This window comes from Cryptotermes secundus, unplaced genomic scaffold (genome assembly GCF_002891405.2).
Source record: "Cryptotermes secundus unplaced genomic scaffold, Csec_1.0 scaffold382, whole genome shotgun sequence".
Taxonomy (NCBI): domain Eukaryota; kingdom Metazoa; phylum Arthropoda; class Insecta; order Blattodea; family Kalotermitidae; genus Cryptotermes; species Cryptotermes secundus.
Genome location: NW_019744111.1, coordinates 647,848 through 672,512, shown reverse-complemented (window position 1 = coordinate 672,512; position 24,665 = coordinate 647,848). Strand labels below are relative to the sequence as shown.

Here is a 24,665-nt window from a genome sequence, read left to right as displayed (position 1 = left end):
TTCTCGGGCCATTATCTCCGTAACCGTTCAACTTTGGACATAGGTGTTTTGGGTTATATCGGCATACTTTAACATAAGGAACACCCTCCCGAAGTTTGGCACATTCCTCCTGGGACACCCTGTATATATATATATATATAGAGAGAGAGAGAGAGAGAGAGAGAGATAATAGTCCATGTACGAACCCTGAGATATCTGTCTTATGGCCTAGTGAGCAACCCAGCACGATCAGTGATATCATCATCATAACAGATAACAATTACAAGTACTTTTCAGAACTTCACTAAATTCTGCAAATTCACACAAATTTTCATATTACTGTGCAGGCGGCAACATGGTGAAATTCATAATTAATTAAAAGACAAATTAATATACATAATCACACCCTACTACACTCTTTAGTACAGCATGTAAGACACTTCTGAACTTACAGTAAAAAACAGTCCAATACCAGCAAACCTGATGGCACGTCCTTTATCAATATCTTTAATCCCTCTACCCTCAAATGCAGCTTGAGATATTATGTCTCCTAATCCCATCAGAATACTGCTCTGCACAGCTTGTGTGTACACCGGGTGAGCATACAAAACTCCACGATATGTTCCAAACAGTTTCCATAAATAATTCATGGTATTTAATACTGAATAATCTGTAACAGAAAATTAAAATGTTTATGCTGTGGCAATAAAAGATCATAGTGATCTGGTCAGTTCCACCCAGATAGCTGAAACAGATACATTAAGAGCCACCTCAGACAACTGGTTCATGTCAGACTGGATTCACCATCCCTACGAACTGTGCGTCTGACTTGGCGGAGGGAACTCCGAGCAGTTCTTGTGAAGGAATACAAAGAACAATATTGGTAAGCCGCAAGACTAATCAGGTATGTTAAACAAACATTCAAACTGAAAAGAGATAACAACTTCAGAGAGACTATTTTCATATTTATTGAAATTAAAACTAATAATAATTGTAAATAACCGAATGTATAGACAAATGAACAATTATTTCATTTTCATAAAATGAAGTGACATATTATCACTCATGCAATAAGGACAATGAACTGAATAACAATGTATTTACATTTTCTGCTCCAGATGATCTCCCCAGCACCCTCTTAAGTTTGGCCATATGATTTTGAATCACCCTGTACATCTGAAGCTGTGTCTTAACAGATGAAATAGATTTTTAAACTCTAAATATACAAACTTTTGAAACCTGAAAGCAAAATATGTCTTGCCAATCAGTTGCTGACTGAAGGGCAGCAAGTCCAGTGGTAGGAAGGGGTACCGCCTCAGCCTCTGGACTGCCTTCATGCAGGTGGTATTTCCTCCAATTTGGATGGAATGGTTATATCACCATGATTCATCCATTAACACATTCAACTACTTAGGCTGAAACCTGTCTTATGAAGGTGGAAAAGATATGTCCTCAAAAATATTAAAATTTGTTGAAACAATACGGGTCATAAACCAAGTCTTCAAACCCTCATTAGTACAACAAGATAAGACATTTACAGGACTGTAGCAAGACTAGTGCTAACATATGGAGGTGAAGCCTGGACAATTAGAAAGGCAGATGGAAAAAAAAAGGCTACAAGCAGTAGAGATGAAATTTATGAGGAAAATTGCTGGTTTTACACTTCTGGATCAAAAAAAAAAAACAGAGAAATTTTAAAAAACTTTGAAGTTGAACTAATCTCTAAATTTATTCAGAAATACCATGCAATTGAAAGGACCACATTGAAACAATGGTTTCTAACACAATCTCTATAAACTTTTGCACTATAAACCACATGGTAAAAGGCTAGGAAGACCTTTAAAAAGATGGAGTGAAACCATAACAGGCCACCTGGCCTAATACTTGATGAATATGATGATGATGAAATATGCAAGCCACTTCTTTGCGATCACATAACTTCTCTTTTGACAAATGAGTAAAATATAAACATCACAGTGACCAAATGACAAAAGAAACAAATCATTGAAAAATACAACAGCCACTGAGGAAGCTATACTTCCACCCATCGATATGTTTTCATGGTATGGTAATTAACCCTTCAGCGCGGTCATTTAAATTCCGCTGCCGTGTCTCTCCAACGGTAATATTTTCAGCCGCCCATTTAAATTTTGCTCAAAAATGATTTATTCGTCATTATTCTTAAATTATATGAGATAGGAACATGAAACTTTCACTAAAATTATCNCGGCTGTGGACAGGACGACGTACCCCAGAGCCGTGCTTTTCCACGAGACCTTGAACTAGGGAAAGTCTGAACTGTAGAGTGTCCAGGTTTTGTTTGTTTGGGTGGGACCGATAGATTACCATACTGTTGTGGATTGCTACATTGAGTAACCGCTTGAATAATTTTAGGTACCACTTGGTACCCTTCTTTCGTTCAAGCAGGTACGGTTGAAGCATCTGGTCTTTGAGATCCACCCCCAGCATGTTTCTGTTGTAATCGCAAACAACCACAGGCTTTATTTCTGGCTTGTTTGCACGATTAACAACCACACGCATATCGTTTTTATGGTATGTGGATATCATTGTCACCCTTCTTTTGTCTTGCCATGCAAGAACTGCCACGTCTCCCGAGTGCTGAGCACAGTGTTCACCTTTTTCCAATTTCTTATTTTTCACTAAGGGAGGGACGTTTTTCCTGTTGGTATGTAAGGTTCCAACACAGTCTGTATTTTTAGACTTCAAGAAACGAGCCAAATCAGGGGAGTTATAAAAATTATCCATCCACACTGTGTATCCGCGACCCAGAAGATTTTCTAAGAGTGTTACTACAATTGCTGTAGTTTTGTTTTTCTCTGCAGTCACATACTGATTTGTTAGTTCCATTCCTTGTCCAGTATAGACAAGAAAGGACCAAACATAACCAGAACTAGACTCGCAGAGTTCAAACGTTTTGATACCAAATTTCGCAGCCTTGAGTGGCAAGTACTGCTTGAAAGACAGACGACCTTTCCATAGGGTCAAGGATTCATCTATGGCAATGTTCTGACCTGGAAGATAGAGAATCTGAAATTTTCTACTCAGGTGCTGAATGACGGGATAAATTTTGAAAAGTTTGGAAGGGCCTTGGTACTCATTTTGCTTGCTGTTGTCCGAAAAATGCAGAAATCTCATTATGACCTCAAGTCTTTCCAGAGGTAAGGTCTCTGCAAAAAACGGAGTGAACAGCAGGCGGTTCTTTGAGTAATAAGACCTCAATGTAGGCCTCTGATCAATGCCAGTCAACATAATTAGTGCCAAAACCACGTACATTTCGTCCAGTGTCACATCTTCCCACTTCCGAATCCTAGAGCGAAATGTGAGAGGTCTGGCGATTTTCGATATTTTCTGTTGAGCATACTTGTTCGTTTCATCAACAATCAGCTGCACAAGGGAAATATCGAAAATGCTTTCAAAAACACTGACGACATCTAGTTCGGCAGTGTCGAACTGGGGACCACACACACCACAAAACGATTCTCGCGAAGCGTGAAACGAATCGATATCTTCCCACACAAATCTCCTGGACACCTCTTCCAATCCATCTTGGGCCATGATATCCTCAGGATCACTGTCCCTTTCACTATCACTGATGGTCTGAGGTGGCACCAGTTGTGTGTAATCATAGTCCGATGCACTCTCATCATCGGAACTATAATTACTTAGGATTTCGTCGTCCAATACTTCTTTCAGCACGGTCACTTGTTCGACCTCCGTCAGCGCATGACTTGTGGAAGGGCTAGCCATGGTAGGACTCAAAGTTTCAAAGTAAACTGTTGGTGGCCTGGTGTATGGAAATTATGAAGACACGTGTCTTTAGCTTGCCTGCTCAGCTGCAATAAATTCAACCTTTATGTTATCATAACAAGGGGTTGGTGCTATGCGTTTCATATTCCATCCATTTTGGCTGCAGCAGATGTCATAGGGGTGACCACAGAATTCATGAAGTTATTCTAAGAACTGGCTGGTATGTAGTTCACAAAAGCAGCTTAGCTTGCAGCACAAAATTTCTGGGCATTCGACTCGACCACCAAGGTCAGTACAATAAAATGGAGTCAACTGGAGCGATAATACATGAAGGAATGAGTTCTTTTTTCCCCCGTATCATCACAGGGGGTGACCACAGTGTTCTGCCTTTAATTCGTGATGTTATTCTAAGAACTGGCTGCTATGTACTGTGCGAAATCAATTGCTCTTGCAAGAACAAATTTCTGGACACCCCTCTTCTAAGAATTCTAATTGAGTGGGTTGGTGTGGCCTGCTCAGGGCAATATGATATTATTCACACAGCACATAACACGTCTCCGCTGTTTATAACTTCATACCAAAGAACACACGCCATTCATAACAGTTTGAATGATGAAATCTCTTTTCGAAGCAACACGCCCTTTGCTGCAAGACAGGCATAGGTAATGATGACGCAACACAGCTAAACTCATGTTTCATATATATATTGTTCTTCTGACAACAGGCCAGCGAAAAATCTAACAATCTACAGCAAAACCATCAATTATTATGGGCGTTATAACATAGGTGTGCAGCTGGACGATACATAGTCGTCGAACCCCCCCGTGAATGATTTAAATCCCTTGATGAAACATACACGTCAAACCGCGCTGAGTGGTTAATGAAACCCAGGGATATCCTTAGCTCTTACTACAATCACTGCAGCTGGCCATTTACATGCAAAAACAAATGATATGGTTCATATGGTTCAGAAATGTCAGGCTTTATGGCTGATGTACAGAGCAGAACTCCCTGATAATAACAGTCAAGGGCAGAACTTGAAAGGCCAACGGTACTATTATAAAAACTAAGTATCAGACTTGATCCTGTACCAGTTCAGTCATAATATTGCACTGCATCATTCTGTTGCATGGCACATTCCAACTTTAGCACTTTCATTTCATTGTCTTTGTGCAACTTCATATATTAAAATTCACACTTTGAGGCCTCTTTGGCTCTTATTATTTGTTTAACACAAATGTTTTGGCCTAACTAGCTATCATCAGGTGTATAAGATTGTAGATAAAAACTGCTGCTCTCTTTATGCTGCTGTATTTCGCATTTTATGAGTAACGTAAAATGCTTATAAAATATTTTAACTTGTTTTTTAGATTATCATGCCATGGTTACTTTTATTATGCACACATGATGCAGTTCTGGTGTTTCTGTAACATGTAATAATGGGTTACACTAGTGTTTTATTTAAGAGATGGCTATGTTACATAATGTTATTCTATCTCTGTTATTGTAATATTACAGTTTTTGGTGTGTTGGTTTTCCCTTTGTGCTGTGTGTAGCTGTTCTGGCCATTTCATATAGTGGTTCTGTTTTTATACATGGGGGTTGGGTGTGTGGGCTACTAACTAGTGTTCATTTGTATGGAGCCACAAGAGATACAATGTAACAGAAGTATCTGCAGCATGATAATCTATAAAAAAAATTAAAATATTTTATAAGCACTTTACATTACTCATACAATGCAAAATATAACAGTGTAACAACAGAGCAGCAGTTTTCATCTACAATCTTACATGCCTGATGATGGCCAGTTAGGAAGAAACATGTTAAATAAATAATAAGATGAGACAAAGAGCCTTCGAAATATGAATTTTAATATGTGGACAATATTTCACAGGGACAATGAAGTGAAAGTGCTATAATTAGTTCAGTTAGTTTTAATGGTATCCTATTTTGTAACTCTGACAAATCATGCATTTGTTGTTTCCTTCACAGTACTAGGTGAGCTTTTTCTATGTACGTTTTTGACTTCAGTATGACATTCAGTTTCTGCTACAAGCTGAATAATTGACTTTTTAAGACCACGCTACGTGCAAGTCAGTAAGTAATAAAAATGTTTAAATTATTGAGGTCTGGCTTCCATCGATATTTAAGTGTACTGCTGTATACATAAGACATTCACATCAAGCAACCAAACCTGAGAATTACTGGTCATTCTTCAATGTTATTATTCTAACCTAATACGAAGAAAAAACTGTTAGTTTATATTTGGGTCATCCATTCTTCTTTGCATGGTTTTAATTTTCACTTGTAAAATCTGATTCTTTCTCGTTTAAAAAGGACAACATTTTTGTTATTAGCATTCATACACATGTTTGTCTGGGTGTGTAGTGGTAAAATAAATATCAAAGAACTTAGGGAAACCTCAGTGAACTTGACATTTTCACACCCGTTTGTGACATTACAGTATTTGAAGCTGCGTGTATAGTTCTTGCCTTTAGTTCTTATATCAGTATTTGTTGTGTAACTCATAAATTTAAAATTTTTTAAAATTACTGTTTACGATACGATCATATAAAAACACTAAATATAATTTATTCCATAGACACATCATTCAATGAAATCAAGGGAAATAATAAGAAATGCCAGCAATATGGATCTTTCTTTTTTAATTCTGGAGACTAAGAAGGCAATTCACTGTCATTGCACAAGACATGAAATTTCACCAGGCATTTGCCCTTGACTATGATGACTTGCAACATCTACCAATACATGGGGGCGTGCTCACACTTGATAACCTTAAGAAGCTCAAGAACTCAAGAACTTGTACTTCTCTGGGGTTATATTAAGCGGTGAGAGAGTGACGAAGCATTCAGTTCTGATATTACCAGAGGAGGGTATTTCGGAGAACTTCACACGAGCACTTTTTCGGCAATATCTTCGCAAGTTCACTTATTCCATATGCTTCTGTTCAGTCTGCAAAAATTACTTAATGCAAAAACTGATTTGACTACTGTAGTCGCCTGCGCAGAGCGATCGTCTCTTTGAAATATTTTGTAATGAAATGTTGTATGGTGGTTGAATGGTCCGTGTCTTGTAAATATCGGCATTATCTCGTTGTTTCGTTAGATAAATCGTTACGTATTATTTCAGCGAGGAGTGATTAACTGAAACGAGGATTAGTGTGCTCATTAAAACAAGTGTCACAGCGACTGCATTGTGTGTAATAGTTTCTAAAGCGAGGAGGGGTCGTTAAAAACGATTACTTCGTTGGCAAATTCATTGTTTAGTGAAGACATATTATAACCATAGGACATGGGTTTATTGACAGAAGGCAGCCCACTAAGCTGGGAAGAAACAAAGGCGTTAGCAGACCATGTAAGACAGCACGGTGTAGTGCAGTTTATTAATTTGTATAAACGCCTTCGTGATCGCCAAGGGGATGTTCTTAAGTGGGGTGACGAGGTAAGGAGCAACTTTATTGCCTAATTAAATCTGATTAAAGTAAATTAAATTGTCAAAATAATCGGTTGTAATTTTTTATACCAGGTTGAATATATTCTTGTGAAGTTCGATCATGCAAGAAAGGTAGCAAGAGTTTCACTTCGAGCGGCAGATATCCTGAATATTCTACAAGAAAAGGAACTTAAGAATCCGCAGTAAGTTCCCACTATATTATTTACATGGTTAATTTAACTGTCTGAATGTAGTTTTAAGTGTTTACTAGGCAAATTGTGAATGTGTATCATGAATCGAGTGTGCCCTTGTATGAGATTATGGGGTTTTTCTTGCTAGGAGAGTCCTTCAGTAGTTGAATTCTTAAAAGGTTGGTTGGTGTACAAATGCAACAATGCTGTGTTAGCTACATCAACTTTATGATGTGCCAAAAGGCAGATAATAGAAAATGATAGGAATTTGTTGTAAAGGTGGCCAAGGTTCTCAGAGGACCCAAGGAGTAAGTAAGGCTGTACATAAACGTATCTGTTGTCAGTAGCTGAGGTTGAGTGAAGTTAGGTTAACATGTGGACTGTTTTAATTATCCNCCAGTGATTGAGGCTAGCTCTTTCTAAGGGACCCAACTGAATAGGTGTTTTCCTTCACCTGAGGACGGAAACAGATCCAGTTTCCGAAACGTCGTGTTTTTATTTGTTATCTTAAAAACCAGGACGATGGATAAAGTCCAAAATCCAAACATATCAGTGTGTTATACACCATCGTCAGAATCCTATAGTAACTACTTGTTTTAATTATGTTCTCACTTTATTTTGACTGCCTCTGTGGTCTAGTGGTCAGTGCTCCTGGCTACAGATCCAGAGGTCCCGGGTTGGATTCCCGGCGCTTTCAGATTTTCTGAGAAGTAGTGGGTCTTGAACAGGGTCCGCTCAGCCTCGTGAGGATAACTGAGGAGCTATTTCAAGGAAATAGCGGCTCCGGTCTAGAAAACCGAAATTAACAGCCATGGGATTCGTTGTGCTGACCACCCAACACCCTCTATCTGCTAAAGTTGACACTAACTTCGCCGACGAGTGACGGTTCACTCGGTTAGTATAGTTCGCTTGTGAACTCAAGCCATGGTGTTTTTGTGTCTTTATTTTAATATAATAGAAGTTTAAGTTAAGTAAGGATGTGTAAGGATCATTATTGGTAAGTATTTAAAGTTTCAGTTAACAAAGTTCATGTAAATTACTTATGGTTTGTTTAGGGGTGCGCCGTAGCTCAAGGGACTAGTTGCTGGCTTCCCACCGTGGAGGCCCGGGTTCGATCCCGGGGGTCTGGTCTAGTGGGATTTGTGGTGGACAAAGTGGTGCTGGGGCAGGTTGTCTCTGAGTACTTTGGTTTCCCCTGCCAGTCTTCATTCCATCAGTTGCTCCTCAATCACCCTCATCTGTCATCTGGGGCTGGTACAATAGGCCAGAAGTGGCCACAGTACAAGGGACTTAGTCTGACCCCACTAACAGTAAAAAAAATAAATAATATTGTTTGTGTAACAGTGTTGTCAGTAGCTCTGACTGTACAGTGTTGAATGGTCTAAATAAATTTGTACGTGGTGCAATCCAAAAGTTCCCGAAATATATTAATAAAAACTATTACATCTTACCTGGATCTTATTCTGCACCATCACCTTCAAAGTAGTCCCCCCCTGGGAGCGCACTCACCGATCCCAGCGTTTCTGCCACTTTTCAAATGCATCCTGGAAGTCTTTCGTTGTTAGGATGTTTAGTACCGTCTGCGTTTCCGCTTGAATTTCCTCAACTGTATCAAATCTTCGCCCCTTCAACTTGATTTTCATCTTGGGGAAGAGGAAGAAGTTGCATGGAGCTAAGTCTGGTGAGTACGGTGGGTGGGGAACAACTGCCATCTTGTTTTTAGCTAAAAATTCCTGCACATTGTAAGCCGCATGCGGTCATGTGTTGTCATGGTGGAGTACCCAGTTGTTCGTGCGCCACTTCTCTGGACGTTTTCTCCTCATGCTCTCCCTCAAACGCCTTAGAACATCGCGATAGAACTCTTTATTGACTGTCTGACCAGGAGGGACGAACTCCTTATGAACAATCCCGTCAATATAAAAAAAACAGATCAACATGGACTTAATGTTGCTCTTGACTTGTCGAGCTTTTTTTGGCCGAGGTGAAGAATGGTTCTTCCATTGCAACGATTGCTGCTTGCTTTCAGGGTCGTAGCCATAAACCCAACTTTCGTCACCAGTGACAACCTTCGAAAGAAAGTTTGGATCCTCTTGAAGCTGTTGCTGAAGTTCCCTGCAGACTTCCAAGCAATGCTGCTTCTGTTCATTTTGCATCAGTCGGGGCACAAACTTCGCCGCAATCCTCCTCATGTTCAGTTCCTCTGACAAAATTTGTTGACATGTACCATAACTTAGTCCCAAGGTGTTACAGAGGTCTTGGATGGTCAGTCTACAATCTTGCATAATCAGATCCGTAACTTTCCCGACATTTTCTGGTGTTTTGCCCGTTGATGGCTGTCCCGAACAATCGTCATCATCTGTCATTGTTCAGCCATTTTTAAAACACTTATACCAGTTGTAAGTTTGTGTCTGGCCTAAACTGTTTTCACCAAAAGTTTGCTTCAACATTTGGTACGTTTCTGCATTGGTTTTCCCAAGTTTGAAATAAAACTTTATACAGACACGCTGCTCTCTCAGGTCAGCCATTGCAAAAGTGCAAACTCACGGAAACACAACAATGGAAATACGTTCACCAACAATAAACCCAACCACTTAACTCGACGTTGCTTGCCACACTGATTCAAGAACGATGTGTGAGGAGACACCTAGCGGTATTTCGATGTACTCATAACCATTCGCGTGCAAAATTCAAATTTCGGAAACTTTTGGATTGCCCCACGTACATACATAAAAACTCAGTTGCCAGCCACTAGTATTATATTAGAACAGGTTCACATGTTGGATTTGAAGTTCTCATGGCATTGCCTATGACTGTCTTCTGGCGTGTAAAGCCATGTATTCTAGTATGAGGCCTCTGCTGTCTTAGAAGGATCCATTGCCCCCATGTTCAAGATCAATGAAAGAGTAAGCCAAGGGAGCAAGCAACAAACAGAGCTTCAACCCAGAAGATGTAGGCAAAACATTCCTCCAAAATATTAGTGGGCTTCTACTGGACCACACAGTGTTACATTTCAGAAGATGGTATTCTTAAAGTTTGCTAATCTCTTACTGGATGGAACTACCAGATGTTATGTTCAATTAGTTAGCTTTTCTGACTGAAATTTTTGTGGTTACCTGCAGTAATATCAAGCAGATACTGGGATAGTGCTGTAAATAGGGCAGGACCACATTCTTCAAAATCTTTTCCAGTTTTTCAACACTGTAATATTAAGAGTGGAAAAAGCTCCATTAAATAAGTATGAATCTATCTTTCAGTAGGATAGACCTGCAATGAAACACTGTCTAGTGACAGAACAATAAATTATGTTGAATAAATAGATTCTGTTTCTGTGAGAATAACTTTCACACAACCAGTCTTCGCAGTATCAACGAATGTTTTGCAGCAGAAATGTTGACATTGTTTGGTTAATCAACTGGTGTGATAGCTATAGTCTTTTTAGAACTCTGAAAATGGAGGCAGTAGGTCCTCTTTATTTGTTTACATATTTATTCCCTTCCCCCCATAATTTTGATGACCACATTGTGAGCCTTCTATGAAAATCTCAGACCATATAACCTATTATTATGTTATAAAAATCAGCAGATCTAACTTCAGAACTCTTTATAAACAGTCATATTTCCTCACCTTCTAACTGTATGGGTGATATCATTGTCATTATTGTAGTTGTTATTTTCATTTCAGTGGGGTTAAATCTCTGTGGAGGCCAGAATATGGAGCATACATGATCGAAGGAACCCCAGGCAAGCCATATGGTGGATTGCTTGCTCATTTCAACATCGTTGAAGCAAACATGAAGTATCGCAGAGAGGAAGTTGCAAGGTTGTTAAATCCAGGAGAAGTGGTCATGTCACTCACAAGTTTTCCCCGGTAAGGCAATTTATAGTATGCGTATAATTCATAAATGGTGTAGAATGCTCTGAACCGTGGTGTGAAAATATGTACATATAATTATATTCTACCATGTGGGTGCCTTGTTACCACAGCATGGTGCATCCTCAGGCTGTGGATGGAGGAGACAGCCTGCAGATATGGAAGGAAGCTGTGAATATATTGAATTATGGACAGCTGACAGGGAGTAGTCTTCCAGCTTGGGGGTTGGGATTGGGGCTAACAACTCTTCACCTTAAAAATAAACTTCTTACAAAGTTTGACAAAGGCCCTTGGACCTGGACAGATTGTTTGAATAAATGACATATGCTAAAGAAAATAGACATGAGATTTGGTATGTGAAATGTAAGAGGTCAGTATCTACCAAAGTAAATGGGGATAATTTGAACGATAAGAAGTGAAACCATCAGGCATTTGAGGAATAAGATGAGGGAATATTTGAAAGACAAAATTAATGAGCTTGCAACAAACAGTAAGAACAAGAACATTATAGACCTGTATAGAGGGGTTACCCACCTAGAAGTAACTTAGTGTTGGATGGGAATGGTGATCTGCTTGCAGATTCCCACAACATTTTGAATAGGTGGAAGAACTACTTCTGTCAGTTACTGAATGTACATAGAGTCAGTGCTGTTAGGCAAATAGAAGTGCATACAGTTGAGCTGTTAGTACCTGATCCTAGTTCTTTTGAGGTTGAAATTGCTAGTGAAAAGGTGATAAAATATAAATCACCAGGTAGTAATCAAATTCTGGCAAAACTGATTCAGACAGGAGGTGAAACATTACAGTCTGAGATCCATACACTCATTAATTCTATTTGAAATAAGGAAGACTTTGCCTAATCAGTGGAAGGAGTCTGTTACTATACCAGTTTAAAGAAGAGCAATAAATCTTACTGTGGGTTTTGAGGTAACACTTGAACTACTGATCAGATATTTTGCATTTGTCAGATACTGGAGAAAAATGGGAGTACAGTAAGACAGTACATCAGGTATTCATAGACTTCAAGAAAGCCTATGATTCAGTTAGGAAGGGAGTATTGTACAGTATTCTCATAGAGTTTTGGGTACACATGGAACTAGTTAGGCTGATTAAAACGTGTTTAAATGAAACGTATAGTAAAGTTCATAAAGATAATCACCCGATAAATTTCCTGATCTAAAAAATGGAGATGCTTTATCACTGCTCTTTTTCAGCTTTCCTTTAGAATATGTCATTAGGAAGGTCGAGGAAACCCAGGTGGGACTGAAATTTAATGGGACATATCAGCTGCTGGTCTATGCTGATGATGTAAATCTACTGGGAGATAACATAGATGCCATAAAGAGAAACATAGAATCCTTAATTGGTGCTAGTAAGGAGGTTGGTCTAGAAGTAATAAGTATATTTTGCTGTCTCATCTCCAGAATGCAGGGCAAGCTCATGATATGAACAGCCAACAGATATTTTGAAAATGTGGCACAGTTCAAATATTTGGGAATGACAGTAACAGATCAAAATTTTATTCAGGATGAAATTGAAAGGAAATTAAATTTGAGTAATGCTTTCTACCACTCATTCTAGAACTTTTCATCTGATTGTCTGCTTTCTAAAAACATAAAAACTAGAATACATAAAACTGAGATAAAAATGAACCACCGTGACTTCATGTCAATAAACCATATGAGAGCAGGCCACACCAGTCTTAAAGCAAGCCTAACCAGATTTAACATTGTGTCCAAGGCCAAATGCGAATGTGGTGATGGGCTGCAAACAGAGAAACATGTCTTCTGGGACTGTAAACTGTATGAGGACCAACAGACAACAATGATGGACATTTTGTCTGAGAACAGCAAAGTCAGTTATAGAACTCTTAAGGCTAGGAGAAAAAAGATTTCTGCAAGGCGTTTGTTACTTCATAAACAACATTCCTATATTTATATAAAATATGTAAGAAATATAAAAGAAGTAATTGTACTGATTATTAACAGTATCCTCTCAGATTTAAGTTAAGATCTGTATTAAGAATTGCGGGGTTACTGCTATTATAGAATAAGATATTTATAAGAATGTGCTACAGAATGCCAGATGGGCATTGCCTAGGCCTTTTTTGTATTTACAGAATTTTCTTCTACAATAAAAGAAAATCAGCATGGCCTTAATTTCGGTTTTATAGACAGGAGCTTCCATATCCTTGAAATAGCTCCCTAATTATCCTCACAAGGCTGAGTGGACCCCGTTCCACTCCCACTACTACTAAGAAATATCTGGTAGCGCCGGGAATGGAACCTGGGACCTCTGGATCTGTAGTCAGGAACTGTGTCCACTAGACTACAGAGGCAGTCAAGTATAATTAGAATGATGAAGTTAAGGACGATGAGATGCCTGTAGCTTGAATGGGGAGAAGAGGAATGCATATAGGATACTGGTGGGAAAGCCAGAATAAAAGAGACATGATGAATGCCTAGACATGGGTGTGTGGATAATATTAAAATGAATCTTAAGAGAGATAGGACAGGGTGGTATGGACTGATTTGATCTGGCTCAGGTTGGGGACCAGGTAATGAACCTTCAGGTTGCATAAAATATTGGGAAATTATGGAGTAGCTGCAAAACTGGCGGCTTCTCGAGAAGGACAGAGCTCCATGGAGTTAGGTATTTAGTTAATTATGTTCTGTAATTTAGATGCTTTAATAATATGGACTGTCCCACCTATTTGAATTAATGAAGTTATACTGTACTTTTAACAATAGAAGATGAAACATGAATGGAGTGAAATTGAACTGTGAAATGAAAATTTTGTTCTAATCTTGGAACTGTTACCATGCTGCACAAAATACAAGAAATAATTTTCATATAATCATACTGGGTGCAGTGCAATATTTTATTCAGTTTACCATTCATTCTGAAAGATGTTACATGTAATAGAATTCCTTTTCCATTTGCAGGCTTGGCTCTCATGACTTCACAGACCCTCCAACAGTTCCCACTCCAGAAACTGGGGCTTCACGTTCCCTTTTCTTTCCTGATGAAGCCATATTCCAAGGACATCCACGCTTCAGAACACTGACAAGAAATATTCGACAAAGGAGAGGATCAAAGGTTGCTATAAACCTACCTAGTGAGTTGAATTTACTTTGAAGTAATATTCTCCCCAATCATATCGTCCTTCATACTGTGTGGCTTCAATTATGGAATTAAATTTTGTCTGACAAGCCTTCACATTCAGTTAATAAATATAATCATTTACATTTATGTACAGATAAACATATTTTACCCTTGAAGGTCATCCCCAATGGTTCTGTGTGATTAGTATGTTTATGTTTGGTTTATAATTACAGCTATTTGATATATCAGTACTTACATATTAGTGGGTGACCCTAGTAACTTGAAAATTTATTACCACTGTGTCCATCATGTTCAGTGCCACCAACCTTAGAAGTTTATTTGTGAAAACAATACCTAAACCCATGCCTTAGAATTTATCTCCAACAATAAATCCACATCAGGCTATTGGTTTTGTTTTTAAAATTTGATTCCATTTTGAAGAAGTCAGGCTTTTAGCTTTGTTTTTAAAATTCATATCTATGAACCTTCTGAGGTTATGTTTTGGGTTTTGTTTTATAATTAAACCTCTGATGTGGTGGACTTCATACTGATGAAAATTTAAAGTTACTTGAGTCACTCATTAAAATATTGATCCACCTCCCAGTATGGCTGAATTAACAAGTCATTGTTTTCAATATTTGTACATATAACTAAGGTAAAATAACAGTATAATTATGAATATTTACAATTCTAATAGGAAGCAGAAAAAGCATAACTACTGAATCCATCTTTCAGCCTACTGTGTGTACTTTATGTAAACTGAACCTATAGACTGAAAAGCATTCAGCTCTATGACATTACAGCCCTCAGTGTATGAATTGAATCTGCATATCATCCCAACAAAGGCTTTGTGGCATGATCTCTGGCATAGCAGTAACACACTTGTCTGTTTGCAGAAGAATACTTCCACATTAAAGTCACATTCCTTTTGTACAGAATAAGAGAAAATTGGTAAACAATTATGAAAGGTTATCAGCATGTTCAGATTTCTTCCATTCTGCTGTCACCTTTGTATTAAAAAGGTTAAGATTATGAAAAGACTCTGTCATTCTTCCTTCCTCATTATCCATGGGACTTTGATCTTATAAATAAATGATTTTTCTTCTCATACATATTGTAATTTGAACTCAGAAACACATAATCAATATACAGAATTTGAGGTTCTCACAGCATTGGTTGTGAAGAGCTCTGTCTTTTGGGATGAAATGCCATGCAGTCCATTGAAAGCCAGCCTCTGTTTTGGAGGATCATGTCACCTCCATTTTGAGGGTTGGAGAGTAAGCCAAGCAAGGAACCAGTATGAAGCATGAAGCTTTGGACCAAATGACATTATATCCCAGAAGTTAGACTTCACTCACTCACTCACGGAGCTGAGCCCTTCTTGAGAAGCTGCCAATTGTGCAGCTACTCAAGAACTTTCCAGCATTTTATGGAACCCAAAGGTTCGTTACTGTGTTCACAAGAGTCCTTCACTGGTGTAGAATCGTTACTTGACCTTCAAGGGCTGTGTTGGGAGAAAGGGGTTAAGAACATTTGAATTATATAATGGGCTGTGTCTGACATAATTATATGAATGAATTGACTGTTGTCACAGACCTTTGTAGAGAATCTCCGTTTCTGTACAGTTTTAAAAATACGAATGTATATAGTAATGGTGAAGAACCATAAAAATATTAATTTATTTATAAAAAAATAAAAAAGATTAAATTATTAATCTTCCTTTAAGCCACATTAAAGGAGAACTTTTCTGACAGTCTTTAATCACTCTTATTTAATAACAAAATAGCCTTACAATCTTACTGGTTGTATGAAGTTCCATGCTTGTTAATTTTCAACTAAAAGTTTCTTATGGAAAAATGGAAGCTAAAGCATTGATCACTGCTCATGACCCATTCAACTGAAATGACTGGAAGCATTTTGGTTGATAGTCCAGAATACTGTGTCCTGTATCTCCCACCCACTGCTGTCTCCACTGTGTACACTTGTTTTAGTTCTAATTGTGAGCTCTGGTTCCTAGTCTTCAGGGACAAGAAAACACCAAACCCATTTGTGGAGAACCTGGAGGCTGTCGGTGGTAATGGTGAATCTAGTGAGGCGGCCTTACCAAATCATGTGTACATGGATGCGATGGGGTTTGGCATGGGATGCTGTTGCCTCCAGCTTACATTCCAAGCTTGCAATATCAATGAAGCAAGGACCCTCTATGATCAACTTACACCACTTTGCCCCATCATGGTGAGTAGTATAGACAGAAGAACGTATGTTAGTTGACCCCTTTGTTTATAATAATTTTGATGTTGACTAATGGACTCAGTAAAATGCCAAACTGCTACCTCAGAGCCCTAGATGCTTTGGCCTCTCGTAGATTAGTCTTGTCAGTACAGAATGCCATTATATGTATAATAAATTTGTAGACATATCAAGGCCATCCTTAATTTTCCAGTAGATATAACAAGGAAACAAGGAGGGTACATTAATACTTTCAAAAGCTGTGTTAGTTTAGTGTACTGTATGCAGGTCTGATTTCTTTTTAACAATCAAGAAAAGGTGTTCTTTGTTGTTATTACTGTTATTTGATTTGATTTGTTTATGACTGTTTTACTCTCCATTGTATAGCATTAATGAATTGGAAAGCATTTGGAAAGAAATGGTCATGGTGTGAGTGAGTTACTGTCCTATATTTATCAGTGCCCCAAGCATGTTCCAAGTACAAACCCAGAGCGTTACCACCAGAACAACCTCCTTAGTGCTGTTGTTAATATTGAAATGATTTGTAATATTTCAGCCACATTTTTTGGGTGCTGTAAGGCATCATCATGCTTTGAATATTAAAATACAAGGCTAAAACTGCTTAGTATGCATATTCACATAACTTTTGCCTATAACAATTTTATATTTTTTATTAAATTAATATAGTTAACATTATAAACCATTATTTTTAAAGCATATTTTTAAAAAAATCCGTTTTCATCTTATATATGTATCGGATTCATGTTGGCATTCGTTATTTAAGTATTTGTTTCTTTTGTTAATAAGCTCTGCAGTCTGTGGATACCTGAGATCTTGTATATATTAGTGCTCATCTGTCAGAGTGTTGTTTCTTAGCTGCTAATATGACCTCCTCGTGATATTGTGTTAATATATTGTAATGTGTTTTGCTACAGAAGACACTGTTCTGATTGTTAATTGGTTTATTTAACAACCGACAAATCGTAACTACAAATACTTATAACACTGTTACGGGTTTACACACTTTATAACCCTACACTATAATCTCTTCAGTAGTCTTCATGTATTTGTAACTTGGGAGCTATACAAGTCTCTCCTAATTACACCCTCCCATTGTAACTGTACTACAGCACACAATCTTGAAGTCACACAATGAGTCTTCACTTGCTGACTTCTCAGTTTTCGCGCACTATCACATAAGATCTTCTAACCACGCGTTCAAGTCTTCTTTCTGCGTCTGCTGCTATATTTCAACTGTCTTCGGCGGCTGCTACATTTTCACTGACTCTTAGGAAGTGCAATTCTCTTATAAACCCTCAGCCAGACAATGGGAAAACGCCCTGCTTCCTTGTTGCCTAGTCGCCGTGTTTACAGGTGTAGCTGGGAACGCTATCGAGAGTTGTTTATCGCTGCATAGCAACCGCGGCATCCCCCGCTATGTCACTGTTGTCACCTGCCACATCACTTCGGGGTAGGGGTCAGAGCACTGACTTGCCCGTCACTGTAGCAGCGGCAGCGCTGTTATGCCACCGCTGGCGGGGGAGAGGGCGTCCTGCATAGTGCAAATACGTCACACTATTATGTGTTTTTGGTTATACGTGTTGCTTGGATCTGACTTAAAGGTCCATCTTGCCTTCCCAACATTTTTTTTAACATTTCTAATGAAACCAATAAAGTTCGCTTATTGAAAGGATCAGTCTAGCTTTTCTGTGTTATTTATTACTTCACTGTGGTAATTATAGTTGTAAAGGCTGTGTTACATTAGCATCTTTAAATATCAGTAGCTGAAAGGTTGTACTATTTTTCATACACTTCATAAGTATGCAATAATATTTTGTCAGATAACTTCAGAACAAAGTTTTAGAGAGTGTTTTCACTTTTAAATTTGTGTGTTTAAAATTTGTATTATCTTTATTAATTGCTTGTAAAATACTTGCAATATTACATTCCTGTGATGAAGATTTCATTCAGGCCAGTTACTTATTCTGTTGCTTGTTCATTCCCACCTTTTATTTCTCTGGAACTGAAAGTGAAGTTGCTGTGGTACCTCTATAAAATTGATACTCAGTAATTGAAGGATTAATTGAAGTGAAGAAATATGTGCAAACTATATGGGATAACAAAGTTAATAGAAAGTCCGTCGAGTGTAACAATTTGTAGGTCACTTTTTTATTATTATTTCTGCCTTACATGTTTCGGTTTGACACAACCATCATCAGAGGCACTTGCTACAATTATGGAAACCCTGTTGCTTTTTTTTTTTTTTTTTGATGTTCACAATTATGTTTGTCGTGTGGACGCTGCTACGATATGTTGACGTGTAAAAGCACAAAACATGCTAAGATAGTTGAGTACACTCTCAAGTTCTCACTTTTCATCCGAACCTATTTTAAGTTAAAACGCTAAAATGTTAAAATATTTGATATAAAATGCTGAACTCCTCCTTGTTAATTCATCCCGAAGATGGGAGACGTCAGCTTGAGGTTGTATAGCTTATGGTTTGATATGTTCCTGTGTGCTGTGTGCTGTGTACTGCACAGCAGTGTGACTTTCTATTAACTTTGTGATTGATAGTGTAACGGACCAAAATGAAACAATTCAAAATATGTGGGATAATTTAGGACGTGAAGATTAAAACTCTTAATTCGTCTCATTGACGTGATTCACAGCTTGAAGTAAATTCTTTTACTGTTTCTGTGAATACATTCTTTGGAAAGCTCTTGTTATCTCTCATTATTCTTTACTTCCTGGCAGTAGTGTATCAAATACAGAAGGATTGCAAGTTGTGGAGGATGAAGCATTTGTGGTCTCTTTCAGTTCAGTTCTTTATTTATTTACATTCCTACATAACATACCAGTGTCCAGTTAAAAAGTAAACACAAATATAAAAATAGAAACAAAACATACAAACAAAAGACAGAGTGAGGCAATTTATATCATTGATATGTTGGGTTTTTGGACTTTATCCATCGTCCTGGTTTTTAAGGTAACAAATAAAAACACGACGTTTCGGAAACTGGATCTGTTTCCGTCCTCAGGTGAAGGAAAACACCTATTCAGTTGGACAGTGATTGAGGCTAGCTCTTTCTAAGGGACCCAACTGAATAGGTGTTTTCCTTCACCTGAGGACGGAAACAGATCCAGTTTCCGAAATGTCGTGTTTTTATTTGTTACCTTAAAAACCAGGACAATGGATAAAGTCCAAAATCCCAAGATATCAGTGTGTTATACACCATCGTCAGAATCCTATAGTAACAATTTATATCATGTAGATGATAATAAGTCCATTAAAACAAACCGAAATATACTTAGGATGTGAGGAAAGAAAAGATATATATTTGTGTTGAATATGAATAATAATTTAATAAATAAGACAATACTGTGTCTGTTATAAAGTGTGGTTGAGGGAAACAGTTTTTGTTTTAAATGTATCAATGTTCATACAAACCAGATTAGCAGCTGGTGCACTTCTAGTAGATGGATTGTTTTACTTGAAGAGCAGAGACTCTGAACATAGAAGAATCTCTGATTCACAGAGTAGTGACTCGAAGACCAATGGTTTCAAAAACGGACAGAATTTAGAGGCAAGGTAAACTTGAATGAGGGTCAGTGTACCAAGGTGATACTTCTATTTATGTAAGGTGTTGCACTAAAGTGCTCCAAAGGATTGGCAGAACTAATGGGCATGCAGAAAGAAATGATTGAAACAAAAGCAAAGGGCTGCAGACTTCTTCTGGATGTGTTCAATTTGTCAGCACTGGTAGATGTAATAGAATTCCAAACAAGGATTTGTATGGAGGGAGTAGGGAAGGCTATGAAAACTTGGCCTTGATAGCTGAATTTGAACTGGGTATCTTTCAGATATGAAGGAATGGAAGAATTTGCTCTGGGCTATCTGTAGTCACTGTGTTAATGAAGGAAATAGTAATATCTGTTGATGACACTTTGACCTTTCAGTATCTTATTGCACAATGCTAATATCTCTGTATTACACAGTTCTCTATTCTCTTTTTTTATGTCCTTCAACAAATAGAAATACAAGAGATCTGTAAGAGGTTGGATTAAAGTGTAAATTCTGTAGAAGAATCATCATGAAATGCTTATGTATTGAGGCCCACTGTCTATTGTATGTCAACAGAGAAGAGCTCTGTTGTGCTCATTCAGCAGTGTGTTTGAACACACGTGTTAGAAACTGAAAAATGCTGTTACTGCATGAAGTGTCAGAAAGGGTCACCATGTGAGCTCTGAATGGGGTTGATGAAAATATTCTCACTCAGTAAGTTAAAACTTCAGCCACAAATTATAGGCCGCCTCTTTTATGGCTAAATATTGCAGCTTCTGCATTATATGCACTGTACTTTGTAATACCCTCTGGAAACCCTGACATTAATATAGAATCATAGTACCCTTGTATCCATGTATTTTGAGTAAATAGTGATTCTAAATTATTGTCAGGGTTTTTTGGGGGGACTTATAAATTACCCAGTATAAGTACTTTCAGAAATAGTCTTATTCTCACAGCATTGCTATCATTTCATACAGGTCAATGGATGAATAGTCTCCAAACTCTTTCATATTGTCTTAATATAGAACCATCTTTCTTCTGAAAAAATTTAATTTTGAGAGCGTCGTTAAATACGATCAGCTTGCTGGCCTGTCACAGGTTCATCAAAGCTCTGTAAGCTGTTTTCATAGTTCCTCTTTGGCCTTCTCATATTCTGTAAAAGTACTGAGCATCATTGCAATAGGAATTCGTGTACAAATTCTTACCTCCTCCCATGGCACAGATATTGGAGTCAGACTCTGGGAGGGTAAAGTAATAACATTGCAAAATTAGCTGTGTGTTTACAAGATGTGCATTAAGGGAATGCAGAATGAGATCATGTTCATCATCATATTTCATCTGTGTAACTACTTAATGGGTTTCACTGAAATTTGGTATTGATAGTTTATGCAAAAACTTACAATGCAAATTTGATTTAGGTGCATACTGGTCAGTTATAACTTTACATGAAGTCCATTTTGAACTTTGTAAAATTTCCTAAAAATGGCTCATCATGCAGAAAGTAGTACAGGCCATAAATTATGGGTTTCATTAAGATCCATAACTTTTATGTAAAACATTTGTGATATGGTGAATATTTAATGAATCCAAGAAAATAATAATTTCTGAGCACACAGTGCTACTAGATTTACAACAGTGGGTTTGCATATATCTGCTTAAAATATCACAGTACAGTAAAGATTCATTCATATCAAAATTTCAACCAAGAGAATCCAACTTATTCAGTTACAGTAGCATAAATCATGGTCTGGCAAGTATTATTCAAAATTATGAGATTGGAGGAAGCAGGTTAAATTGCAGTGGTTGCAGAATCCAAGTCCAATGAATTGGAAGCAATCTGAACAATATAAGGGGTTAAACTGGAAAACATTTTGGGAACAAGAAGGTGGAAATAATGAGTCGGAAACCAGCAGTAATAAAGATATCTTTGGCACATGCACAGAGGCATAAATTAATTCAAGAAGTGTTACTAATTTGGAACTAAGTTAGTAACATATGGGAATGCTGATCTGCTTTCAGATTCATACATTATTTTCAGTAGATGGAAGAATTACTTCTCTCATTTGTTGAATGTATATGGAGTTAACAGTGTTAGGCAGGCTGATATACGACAGAGTCATTAGCAACTGATTCCTGTTACTATGAAGTTGGGATTGCTGTTGAAATGCTGAAAAGGTATAAATCACCAAGGAGAGACCAAACTGATTGAAGAAGGATGTTAAGCATTGTGATACACACAAATGTGGAGTTACAACGAATTTACACAGCATTGGAAAGAATGTGTTATGGGAGCTGTTCATAAAAAGCACGCTAAAACTGACTGTAACTGAACAGGCTGGTAGAGCGGTAATGCTCTAGACTTCTGTCCAGGAGGGATTTGGTCTGAAATTTGGCCAGGACACATCCTGATTTTTTTTATAGTCATGTCCTTCCACCAAATGCTGGGTAGTACTCTGAATAGGCTTTGTCCAGACAAGCTCTGGAGCACACCCAGCCTTCTGTACAGTGGCTACCAGGAGCTTTATCACTGGAGAATGAAGCTGAGCACTCACCTTCATTTAGTACTGAGACTAAGAATATGTGGGTCTATATCTCCAATTCCCTATACATTTTCATGTCATGGTGCTTAATAAGCACAGAGACAACCTTACTTTAAATTGTTTACTTCCCTCTTCAGGTGCTTTTTAAGACTGAATATTCTGAAGGAATTGGTGCAGTGAACATACAAGGGAGAGAGAAAAATTTGCTTAATGTATTCTTTATGAACTTATAATATGAGAATTAGGACAGTAAACATGCACTTTTGAAGGATTTTAATACTGAAACCATGTAAGTAACAAGTTACTTAGTTTTCATTGCATTTAATGTACACTACTACTCATACAAAAGTATTCAGGCATCTGCCTTGAAGAAATGGCATGTAAATATGACAGATAATTGTGGTTTGCTGGTACAACTTGTAGGACACATTTTTCATTGTTTCAGTTGGCATTGACGGCAGCATCACCATTGCACCGAGGTTATGTGACAGATGTAGATTGTCGATGGAATGTTATCTCATGCTCTGTGGATTGTCGCACCAGAGAAGAGAGAGGAGAATTGCCGCTGAAACACAATAAATTTAGAATACCAAAATCTCGTTATGATTCCATTGACTCTTATCTTTCACCACAAGGAGAAAAGTAAGACATTATTTTCATATGTTTTGTAGCACATATTGAAGTAACAGAAAGAAAATTGCATGCTCTTTGGTGGCTAGGCTGTTGGCCCATAATGGAAAGTACATTTCCTTTGTTATGTATGCTAAGATATTTATGTAATTGTAGTCGGTTCTGAGTAGGAATATGATATCTTTCTTTGCATTAATTGTGTGTTCCTACAAAAGTTGGAGAAAGGAAATTTCAAGACGATTGTGACAGTGGTACCATCATATGCATCCTTAAATACAACAATATAATCACTTTACTTTTGTGGGTATATTTGGTGATACGGATTTGTTTTCCTTTTTGTTGGTAGAATAGGAAGAATATTTAACCTCACTATTTTGAAAAGTTATGGAAAGACATTGGCATATTTATTAGGATACTAAAAATGATAAAATAATAGTATGCACTAATTGATGCTGCTGTCTAGAGGAAATATTTTTGGCAAAATTGTATGTAAAAACGATTTTTTTTTTCAATATCTAACCCCCTCTTCTTCAGCTGGCAGTAGATTGTCACAATTTCAATTATCTGGTTTGCCAATAAACAACAGATATACAGTTCTTTCAGATACACAAAGTGTAACATTCAGTAGTTGACTGATATGGTTATTGGCACAGAATAAACACAGGCAGACATGTTATGAGTTTCACTGATAGCTGTTATTTCAACATCAACAGAATATCTCATATTCTTTATTTAACATACACATTTTATAAATTTCCCTCATTAATATGTAGCTCCAAATCATTCTGAATGATCCCAAATTAAATAAACTAGTGAACCTTCAAAATAAATGGTTCCCAACTCTACCTACAGCTTCCACAGACAACCCCTCCATTCATCCACCCTATAAATTTAATTCATTGTTTTCTCAGTATGTGTGTGGGGCCCATGCTATCAATATTGGATCTCTGTTTTTAGCAAAATTGAGAAAGCATGGTCAACTGAAGCAGAAGTAACTTTCTATCACTGCGCAAGTAAAAAACTAAAAAGAGTAAAGGTATCCCTGTAACAGGCCATGGAGGCCCATAGGGTTGTGAGATATTGAGGTTCCCACATTTTCTAGACATTCGGCTCATAGATGGCAGCAAGGTTGTCAGCCCTATGCACCAGCTGCCCTTTACCCCCAAGAATATTCCATAAATATTCCTGATACTCATTTCTGTTAGAGGCTGAGTCGTCCCCATGGTCATAGTGTAGTTGTAAGGATTAGGTCAATTGAAAAAATCCAGTGAGCTCATCAGGGATTTGAAACCGCGACCTTCCATCTTGTAGCATAGTGCCTCAACTAACCACGCT

General features: G+C 37.7%; 3 protein-coding genes across 6 annotated transcripts in view; 1 reads left to right on the top strand and 2 right to left on the bottom strand.

Moving 5' to 3' along the window:
- The window catches only part of LOC111874448 (protein Mpv17), a 20,977-nt gene extending 14,263 nt beyond the window's left edge, over positions 1-6,714 (bottom strand). For both annotated transcript variants that reach the window (XM_023869963.2, XM_023869964.2), the window contains exons 1-2: positions 6,633-6,714; positions 432-649 (exon numbers count right to left, since the gene is read on the bottom strand). In XM_023869963.2, coding sequence (XP_023725731.1) covers positions 432-629 — 198 coding nt within the window. In that variant the 5' untranslated portion in view covers positions 630-649; positions 6,633-6,714. The remainder of the gene's footprint in view (positions 1-431; positions 650-6,632) is intronic.
- Positions 635-3,747, bottom strand: LOC111874446 (piggyBac transposable element-derived protein 4). The gene is made up of 2 exons (XM_023869959.1): positions 2,230-3,747; positions 635-649 (listed from the first exon to the last, which is right to left on the bottom strand). Exons 1-2 carry the CDS (start codon positions 3,745-3,747, stop codon positions 635-637), a joined length of 1,533 nt encoding a protein of 510 aa, XP_023725727.1.
- Positions 6,715-7,034: 320 nt separating the features above from the next.
- LOC111874447 (glutamate--cysteine ligase) overlaps positions 7,035-24,665 on the top strand; it is a 30,922-nt gene continuing 13,291 nt past the window's right edge. For all 3 annotated transcript variants that reach the window (XM_023869961.2, XM_023869960.2, XM_023869962.2), the window contains exons 1-6: positions 7,035-7,209; positions 7,294-7,403; positions 11,073-11,258; positions 14,207-14,379; positions 16,384-16,601; positions 23,146-23,342. In XM_023869961.2, the coding sequence (XP_023725729.1) occupies positions 7,060-7,209; positions 7,294-7,403; positions 11,073-11,258; positions 14,207-14,379; positions 16,384-16,601; positions 23,146-23,342 (1,034 nt within the window). In that variant the 5' untranslated portion in view covers positions 7,035-7,059. The remainder of the gene's footprint in view (positions 7,210-7,293; positions 7,404-11,072; positions 11,259-14,206; positions 14,380-16,383; positions 16,602-23,145; positions 23,343-24,665) is intronic.